Source organism: Limulus polyphemus, unplaced genomic scaffold (genome assembly GCF_000517525.1).
Source record: "Limulus polyphemus unplaced genomic scaffold, Limulus_polyphemus-2.1.2 Scaffold650, whole genome shotgun sequence".
NCBI lineage: Eukaryota > Metazoa > Arthropoda > Merostomata > Xiphosura > Limulidae > Limulus > Limulus polyphemus.
This window is the reverse complement of record NW_013666260.1, coordinates 109,420-120,278: the sequence shown is the minus strand read 5'-3', so window position 1 is coordinate 120,278 and position 10,859 is coordinate 109,420. Positions and strand designations below refer to the sequence as shown.

At 35.7% G+C, this 10,859-nt stretch overlaps 1 protein-coding gene across 1 annotated transcript in view; it reads left to right on the top strand.

Annotated features, from left to right (window-relative positions):
* Nucleotides 1-10,859, top strand: part of LOC106459704 (caskin-2-like) — a 145,629-nt gene that overhangs the window by 83,200 nt on the left and 51,570 nt on the right. Inside the window, exon 2 of the mRNA XM_013919351.1 lies at nucleotides 9,776-9,827. Within this exon, the coding sequence (XP_013774805.1) occupies nucleotides 9,776-9,827 (52 nt within the window). The remainder of the gene's footprint in view (nucleotides 1-9,775; nucleotides 9,828-10,859) is intronic.

The following is a 10,859-nucleotide window of genomic DNA, read 5'->3' as shown; positions in this document are numbered from 1 at the left end:
TGTGTGTGTGTGTGTGTGTGTGTGTGTACTATATATATATATATATATATATATACGCACAAATCTTAACTATAAGATGAAATATTCGTATTGCTATGTACTGATTTTAATAATTGAACATTAATGGAAGTGTTCTGTACCCAAGAGCGTTGTTATTAATCGGAGTGCATGTCATATATTCAAACTATAATTAATTTTCATTAATCAAAGTATTCTACACTCGAGTGTGTCATCACTAAAAGGAGTATCTTAAACATTAAAGCGATAATTAATTTCCATTAATAAAAGCACTTTACGCTCGACAGACATTTCCCAATATTAGGAATGATTTGCATATTCGAACGATAGTACATTGTAAAATCCCTCTTTCACAGTGGCTCAATGGCAAGTTTCAAGGTTTATAACGCTAAAAATTGCGTTTTGATACCCGTGGTGGACACAACACAGACAGTCCATTGTCTAGCTTTGTACTTGACAACAAACAAACAAACAAATACATTGTGATAATAAAAGTATACTACATTCAACAATGTCTTGCTACCAACAAAAGTGTCATATAATACATATTATAATTTTTAAACTTAATTTAATCTAAATTTGATTTTCTCATTTCCATAGTGCAAGTGTTTAATACTTAACAGTGGCCAAAAGCTAACGATGGACACAGCAGATAGCCCAATGCGGCTTTGCACTAAAATAAGCAAAGAAACCTTACCCCCCACTGTATTTTTTTTCGTCAATGGTTATTTTCTTATTTTGTAGCAGAAGTACCATACACAAACAAACTATAACTCCTTTTCATTAATTTAAATGCGTTACGCTTGGAACTGTCTTGATGTCTTCCCTTTAACCATTCTCATGTTATTAACAGAAGTTCCCTACACACACACACACATACGGAAGTCCATATTCAATTATGAAAGTGTTCTACAACTGACAGTTCCATTTTTTTAATGTAAGTGTTTTATGTGACTACGAGTTCAATCATAAACTTTACATGCAGGATTTTATTTCTTGTAGAGTCAAGGAAGTAATTGTTTCAGCCGTTTATGTTACACAAAACATAACGCATTACACCTAGTTTTCATGCTGTCATTACAGGTTATGAATGTACGACTGTGAAGTATTGTTCCAAATGTCTAATTTTACTTCCCACAACTCAGTCAAATGTTTCATTGTATTCTTACATTCACACAGGCATATACAGCCTCAAGAACGTTCATACTGGTACCTTTTTTTTTTTTTTACAGACTAAGCGATGGTTATAGGCATTCCATTGGTTTATTTACCACTCACTACCCAAGATATTGCTTTGCTGTATTCTCGGGATCAATCATTGTCTTGTTGGAAGATTAATCCCTATCTGATGAATTGTGCTCCTCAGGGAATGGCACAATGAATCATAATCTGACCTGTCAGCAGTCAGGGTGCCATCAACTGTCATCGTTTGTTGAGATGCAGTTCTAAACTTGTCCTGGTCCCACACCATGTTTTATTGTACACAGTTTATGATGCACTTCTCCTCTCTTCTGTGAAACAAAACATTTGTGTACAATTTTAACCTTTTGGTTACCTCTTCTCTGGATCTCTTAAAGTCATGGAGGTAATATTCGCATCTGTATTTATATCAGTGTTGCTGGCAAGATCTATTCACATCTATCTCGTAAAGAACATACCCACACATATTTAACAACTTTAGAACCTTTCATACAACTCTTGCCGAAATGTGACATCTTGCTTCAATTTTCCGCACGGAGTATGCTTGATAACCCAAATCTTTGATTTCCACACGCTTGTCATGCAGTATTTCAGTGTTGGGAGAAATTACTGGAAACACATTTCTACTACTGGGCATGGTATTGACTACTTGCACAGTTATAGGCTTTATACTGATGTGGCACGTTCTCATTGGTTGGATGTCAACCAATCACATTTTACCCTACCAGCACGTGATTGTACTTTGATGTTATTCATTTTCACAAGATAATGGGTTCGCCCGGGTGACATTTCAGTAGTATTTATTTTTTATACCCAGTTTTCTCAACGTTTCCTTAAATATTTCAATTACAGAAACTGTATTTAAGATGTCTTAATGTAGTTCTTGGTTTAAAGTACATCGCCACACTCTTTCATTTCAGTTATATTTAGCATTCGGGTTCCATTGTCTTTTGATCTTGTCTGTTGTAATATACTAACTCACATTATAGCTTTAAAAACATAATATAAACCTCTGAGAGCTACAATTTCAAACACTCTTTGTTTTGACTTACTTAACTGACAGTGTTTGGAACTCTCAATCTCTATTATATATAAACATTTCTTAAATATAAATGTTTTGTATAGACCAGTAACATATCCATATTGTATAGCTGAACAAAGTTGGATTAATTTGTAATTATGTAACCATTTATCAGTTGTAAGCAACGATAAAAGGAATACTGAACAATTCGGTAGAGTAGAACTGTTAAAAGGAATACTGAACAATTCGGTAGAGTAGAATTGTTAAAAGGAATACTGAACAATTCGGTAGAGTAGAATTGTTAAAAGGAATACTGAACAATTCGGTAGAGTAGAACTGTTAAAAGGAATACTGAACAATTCGGTAGAGTAGAACTGTTAAATTCTAGTTCAGAGTTCTGGACAGTAAAAGGGTTATTCCGAGTCATATTGAGAAGAACATGCTTGCTTACTTCCAATCAGCTAAGGCACCAGTTACTTTTCGAAATCTAAAATAAAGCACGTGCTTTTTTTTGGAGCGTGCGTGTCTTTGTCGGTTGTGAACGCAACCAACGCGTTCCGCCTACAACAACGCTTGGGCTTAGGAAAATAAATTTTGATCTTTTTTATTACTGTGTTCTAACGGCTTGTAACATTAAGCCTGCCTCGTATGCATCTAAACTATCGATTTTAAGTATATATTTGGTTTTATATATGTGCATATGTACGTATACGCTGACATCGTAACGTTAAATTAAATGTCGTATATGAGCTTAAATTAGGTATATTTATAAACAACGGCATGCATATAGATATCGAAATGGAACGGCCATCAGAGTAACAACGTGGAGGGTCTCTCGAGGCTCACAGCTTTACAATGAACCTTAACCTTTGTACCGTATCGAGAGTCAATTTTCATTGATTGGATCTCCGCCGTGTTTTATAGAGATTCGTGGTGATTTGTGTAGGCAATGCTTCGTCTGGCAGGTACTGAACCTGATATAATGTTTGTCGCAGGCTGCATTCTGCAAATGAGTAACCCTAACTTCAACCATTTTTCTTCTGTGATAAGGAACATGTAAGTAGATCTGCAGAAGCATAGTCCTTTACTTCAGTCGCTAGCTCATATGACCAATAACCAATTTATTTGTTTATCCATGCAGTTTCTGAGTTACACATGTGCCTATATTTATCATACACGTCTAGTCTGTACCTATCTAGCTAATTAACTAACAAATACGTAATTGTCTTCAACAGTTGATGGTCATAATACACTCGAAGGTGTTGATTTGACATCAATACTCATTTACTCATACTGCTCATTCTTCTTATCAAGTTGTTTTCTCTTTATGTGATACCGTGTTTATAAACACTCAGATTAAACTCACCTGTTTATATCAACTTGTATTATATCACTCCCTTCACTTTATTGTTAAACGTGCCGTTGTGTTTATACACACAGTAACAGAAATAATTATGGAAACACAAACGATACGTATACAGGAGTCAAACAACGAATAATATGAACCAGATGGGGAATGTATTTTAATGATACAAAAGATTTCCACACAAAAAAAAGCATACTAAAGAATAGCAAATAAGTTTTACAATGGACTTGTATTTTGTATGCGAGCTCTGTACGTTACATAAATTATTTCACTTTATTTTCACGCCGCCATGTAGTTTATAAATGTATGGTTATGTAATTATGTAACATTCAAAACGTCCTGTATTACTCTCCACCTCTCTTTTCTCACCAGTTCATTTGTATTGTTTGTTCCACCGTTTTACCCTCTTTTTCTCAGCTATTCCATAAGCCGATACAGCCTCAAAAATATTCACGTCGCGGGAATTTGAGAACCATAACACAGTTAAGAATGTTCCATCTGCCTTTTGTTGTCTTACTGAAAGATGAATTCCCGCCTATTGAGTCGCGTTCCTGAGGGAATGGTATGATGTATCTAAATTTGCCTGGACTTGTCGGCATTCAGGGTACCATCATTTTTATGTATATCGCCGACAACGTTGGCTGAGTTGTTGTCCGAATAGTCTCAAGCTTGTAGTAATTCCACTACATGCTTCATTGTATATGTTGCGCATTGATTGTGATATCGTTTTCTCCGCCGATGAACAAACTGTCGTAAACATTGTTTTGTTTGTTTGTTTTGAATTTCGCGCAAAGCTACACGAGGGCTATCTGCGCTAGCCGTCCCTAATTTAGCAGTGTAAGACAAGAGGGAAGGCTGCTAGTCATCACCACCCACCGTCAACTCTTGGGCTACTCTTTTACCAACGAATAGTGGGATTGACCGTCACATTATAACGCTGAAAGGGCGAGCATGTTTGGTGTGACGGGGGATTCGAACCCGCCACCCGCAGATTGCGAGTTGAGTACCCTAACCACCTGGCCATGCCGGGCCTGTCGTATACATACATACATACAAACACACTTCTTGACAGATAGTTCTGTTCTGATGATGATGATTTTAGATTTCTTTGATTAGAAATGTTTATATTTGCTTCGTGATTTTTATATGTTGATATCTATCATATGCTTCTGTTTGTTTTATGTTATGTATTTCTGCTTTATGTATTTTGATTTAATTCTACTATGTATTAGCTATATATCCATACTGACGATATTAACGTGTTTTATGTTTTCCACGTATTTGATCATTTAAGCGCGTTTGGTTGCACAGATACGTAGCTTGCCTTCCTCTTCGGTGAATTAAAGTTAACATACATCTGGTGTGTAATTTTTAATTCTAGCATGATGATTTAGGTGTTTTAGTAGTGCCTGATTTTTTTATAGGTATTATATGAGCTTTTGGCCTGTTTTTATTTGTTATATTTATTGTGGCGAAATTGATGTTAACTTCCCGTTTTGATTCGGTTGATCGTGAGATTCATTCAGCTGTTTATGAAGTATATCTTGTATGTATGTATAGAAAATTAATACTTAAACAGTCAAGCAAAATATAATCAAAAGGAAGGACAGCGATAAAAACAGTAAATCCAAACCTGTAATAAATGACATTTAAATGAACAAAACAAAAAATAAATAAATTAAAGACGCTACATAAATTAAAAGGATCCCCAGAGTATAGGCTATGATGTGGGATATAAAGTGTGCCCTGGGTCTTGGAGGTGACTGATAAAGTAGGACCCATATTGCGGTGGGGTTACACTGTCTACCAGTCTTCACCTCTGTTCGCCAGGAGAGCGAGAAGTGGGTGTAAAATTTGTAATAAATTACAATACTTCATTATTAATGTTGAAATATTGATGGAAAAAATTAACATTCAATGGATTTAATAAAGAAACTAAATAAAATTATTAAAATATTTTGTGATTAATATAAATATGTATTAAATAAATATTAAGAAGTAAAAATTAAGGCGTTTTTGCTGAAAGTTTCCGATAAATATTTTTATTTTTTAACAAGGTCGATTAAAAACTTGGCACTACTTTTATGCGGAAGAACATCTTATCGCATATAAAGGCTCTTGTAATGTCTGAAAAATTGATAGTTACAGTGGATTTAATGGATGGTGGTTGGGAGTTATACTAATTAGTTTTGATAACTTGGTTGGGCTTTTATAACTCTATACTAGTATAATTTATCTACTGTACTACTAATTAACTTAAATTAGTGCTTTACTACTATAATGGGGGTTGGAATGCCAACCTCAGGAGGTAAGTTTATCTTACTTACCCCAAGTGGTAGTACCTTATTTCGTTTTTCTTTTCATCTTCCCACAACTCTCTGGAGGATGTGAAGGGTGATGTAGATGTGGAATGTTGTGAGCTTGAGCACCCACGACTTGCTCTTCAAACTTGTAGACCCCCCCCGTGGCACAGCGGTATGTCTGCGGACTTACAACGCTAGAAACCGTGTCTCGATACCCGTGGTGGACAGAGCACAGATAACCCATTGTGTAGCTTTGTGCATAACTCCAAACAAACCAAACTTGTATTTCTCTTGATGATTTTATTTATTTTTTTCCGAATTTTTTCATGTGAACGAAGGTTAAGACTGATAGACGGTGTATTCCCACCGCAATTTGGGTCCTATTTCTACAAACATCTCCAAAATCCAGGACACATTTTATATCCCACACCATAGCCTGTACCCTGGAGATCCCTTTAATTTATGCAGCGTCTTTAATTCAAGCTTGTCTTGTTCATATATATGTATATGGACAAGCATTTAATTAATGATGATGAATTGTGTGTAACAGACTGGGTAGAGTATCAAGGTACTGGATATAGTAAATATACAATACATTGTTAATATAGTCATAAGATAACTACCATATAGTCGTATCAAATGACTAATGTAACACGGTTCCCGTGAGATATTTCAGGATATTCATCGGTCAGAAGTAATAGACAGGTTTTCATATTTAAGGCGCGTGACGCAAGCGAACGACGATTGGCTACAACAAAAGACTGTAGAGGCGTGGCTTTCGAACCCTTTCAGCTCATCGTCTTTTAATAATCATTTATGGTAAACAGAAGGTTTTTTGTTTTTAAAAGGGTTTGTTCGGTTGATAGTTGGGACGCTAACATTGTTGACATGGCTGCTAATGGCCATCTTTAAGGTGCGAGAAAGTAAAAACACGGATTCGGTAATTGATAAATGATGATATAAAAAAAGTCAAAGTTTTTCTTTTCCGTTGTTCATTGTGCATATCCACAAAAATAACAATTCCAGAAATACACTACTATAGATGATAAAATATGAGTCAACTCACAAACCTGATATTTTAATTCTTTTCTCGTGTCATGGTGATGAATTAGTATGGGGAAAGCGTATTATTGATCTAATGAACCCTTAAACTACAGTCGTTTATTCTGTCGTTAGCCGTGCCTTTCTAACACTTCCACTCGTGGTTTATCTTGACAGTTCTTTATTAAATTTCCTTCCATACAACTCCTGATTGTAAGTGACAAGTGCGTGTGTGTTGGATGAGTGTCGTGAAGACATAAAATAATCAGGGTCCCCACAAACCAGAAATGTCGGGGAAATAAAGGGAAGTGGACTGTTAGTCAGAGAAAATGAGGGAATTTTCTGTGTTACGGAACATGAAATAAAGAATAACAATACGGCAGTGGAATGTAAAATCATTTCTAATAACATGAAAGAAGAAAACATCGGAAGATATTCTCCATCCAGAGCATTTGTTGCTTTAGAGAGAAGTACATCTAGAAAATCCAGATATATTTCAATGTACAAATTAGGCTAAGGCAATATTTGATAATGTTGACAGGTGTTGACGACGTTGGTCATACCGAGATGTACGATGAAATTTATCTCACCAGAGTGAGAAATTTTTAACGTGCTATGGAGCTGTCATTAATGTTGTTTTAGCACAAGACTATGCAATGGGGTACACGCGCACTGCTCACTGCGGGGACTTGAATCCTGGATTTTAGCGTTGTAAGTTAATAAACTTATCAATGACCGACCGCGATGCTATAAGGTAATGTTTGTATTTGATCCTTAAAAGTTGGAGCCTATTAAATTAATGTATTATGTAACGTGTTTGTTTGAATGTACGTGTAGCTTGCTTCTATATTTGATGATTTAAAGGTGATTTATATCGTATGTGGTGGTTAGGTAGCTCTATTCGCAATCTGAGGGTCGCGGGTTCGAATCCCCGTCCCACCAAACATGCTCACCCTTTCAGCTGTTAGGACGTTATAATGTGACTATTCGTTGGTAAAATAGTAGCCCAAGAGTTGGCGGTGGGTGGTGATTAATAGCTGCCTTCCCTCTAGTCTTTCACCTAACACCACCCACTCTTGGGCTACACTTTTACCAAAGAATAGTGGGATTGACCGTACATTATAACGCCCCCATGCTGAAAGGGCGAGCATGTTCGATGATGGGAATTCGAATTTGCGACCATCAGCTCGAGCGCCCTAACCTCCAGGCCATGCCAAGCCCAAGTACAAAAGCTTTTAATTTGTGACTTATTTACTTGCCTTTATATGTCCATTTAAGTTTTACTTATGTAACATTTTGCACATTCATTCCTTTTCATATATGCGTATGTAGTTGTCCAATATATATATATATATATATATATGTATGTATGTATGTATATATAATATGCAATTCGTTAACTGTTTACCAACTAAAACTGTAATATCTTCAAGAAATACATTGAAAAAAGTTGTTGTTTTAGGTAAAGCTTCATGATGGGCTATTTGAACTCTGTCCACCGCAGGGAATCGAACCCCAGATTTATTCATTGTCATTTCGTAAACTACCGCTGATCCACCGGGAGACACATTAAAAACAAGAGGGAATCCTTAATAGCCGCGGCACTTGAAATTCTTTTAGGCAGGATTAGAGTAAATTAATTTACGAGACATTTTCTCCCCCTTTTTATTAGTTACCTTTTTGTGCGCCAGTGATACCAAGCGAGGGGCGTACGTATACTCGATTCGATTCTATTACTCATCATAATCTCTACCAGCCTACCCCCCAAATATATATCCTTGCAGGCAGGATTAGAGTAAATTAATCTATGAGACCGTGGGCGTGGTCAAATACATCAATCGAAAGGGTTTGACCTCCTGAGTTCAAATCTGTAATTAAATCTCAAATCGGCCAAGAGATGATTGAGCTATGAACTAAAAGTTTGTACTAAAAAAAACTCGGAGCCATTGTATGAACCGCTATAGCGCAGCTAAAAAAACACAGCTACTCTATAAAAATATCAAAGTGACGAAATCGATTGTGTAAAGATGTCATATAGCAAAACGTGTCATATTTGAATTACTTTGTGAATTCTTTTCTCCGCCATTTGTTTTTTTATGTTTTTGTCTATTTATATGGGCGCGTGTTTATTTTATTTCTGGTTAAGTTATTGGATTGAAGTCTCTTACGAATGACTGGGTTCTGAACGTATTGTACTTCTCAGTTCTTAGATAATTTCACTCATTCAGGCATGAAGCACTGGTACTGATCTTTTAATTAATTATTTATTCAAACGTAACGAATACATCTATTGATATAATAATCAACCAATACAGGTAAGTTGTGCAACTTAATTGTGACAGCATAACGTTAAATTAATTAAAATATTTATCTAACCCGCAGCTAAAGTGATTGAAATATGATAATTCGTTCATTCCATTCTAGCCCCACGATAAGCCTCATTGTATGTTATATTTGGGAAAGTTCCTCCGTAGAGTGATAAGACACCCAAGCTATGCATTGTGTTGTAGAAATAGCTTGGTGTGACGTACCTTAATTAAATATGGTTGATTACAATAAAAAACATGGTGGGGTGTCACATAATTAAATATGGTTGATTACAATAAAAAATGATGTGATGTCTCTTAATTAAATATGGTTGATTACAATAAAAAAATGATGTGATGTCCCTTAATTAAATATGGTTGATTACAATAAAAAAAATCATCCATTTTGTCTTTACGCTTATGTTAATCCAGTATTGGTGTATGCTTATAAATGAATGTTTTCAAGACGTGAATAGTCATACAAAATATGGTTAATAAAGTTAAATCCTTGTTATTCCAGAATTGCTGGGATCTAGTAAGAAAGGGATCATTAATCTCCAAGACACTGATGGGTAAGTTGTTTTCCATTGCTAGATGGTAAAATAAGAAGTTATGATCATATATATGATCGAGTATATCATGTATTCTATATATCGTGTACTTTTCGCCATCTTTAGTGACATAGAAAATTTCGTGTAGTTTTCTTCTGTGTAGGGTTTGACATAAGATCGCTTGGCCCAGAGTTGTTGGAGTTTCTCCATTCAAGTGTGAATTCATCTCTCTCTCTCTCCAGTTTTCCGAACGAGCATTACTTCGTGTGCTGGCGAAAAGATAGACTCACCCTTTTGTTGGCTGGAGAGAAGATACTGAAACGTTAGGAGAGAGAGTGGTCGTTCACGTGGTGAAGCCGTGAAAGACAAAGAAACAATAGTTACGTGGTTTCGTGCGAATTCAAAACATAATTTTTTAGGTCTTTCCTACTTTTGGCATTTAACGTGACTGGTTCTGCAGGGATGAAAAAGCTGAAGATGTAGTCACTGTGTTTGTATACAAAAAAGATGATTTTCATCGTCTTTAAAACGTGTATAATCTGTTTAATGCTCGCGCAACTTTAAATTCGGATAACTCGGCAAATATCCTGTTCGATCCTTCTATTTTTAGCGATTGTATCTTATAGTTGTATGGAAATTAGTTTACCTGAGAATACCATAAGTGGCCAGAAGAAAAGGAATGTTTCGTGCTATGATTGCTGTTGTATGGAAATTAGTTTACCTGAGAATACTATAAGTGGCCAGAAGAAAAGGAATGTTTCGTGCTATGATTGCTGTTGTAGGAAATTAGTTTACCTGAGAATACCATAAGTGGCCAGAAGAAAAGGAAAGTTTTTCGTGCTGTGATTGCTGTTGTAGGAAATTAGTTTACCTGAGAATACCATAAGTGGCCAGAAGAAAAGGAAAGTTTCGTGCTGTGATTGCTGTTGTATAATTAGTTTACCTGAGAATACCATAAGTGGCCAGAAGAAAAGGAAAATTCGTGTCTAGTGATTGCTGTTGTATAGAAATTAGTTTACCTGAGAATATACATAAGTGACGAGAAGAAAAGAA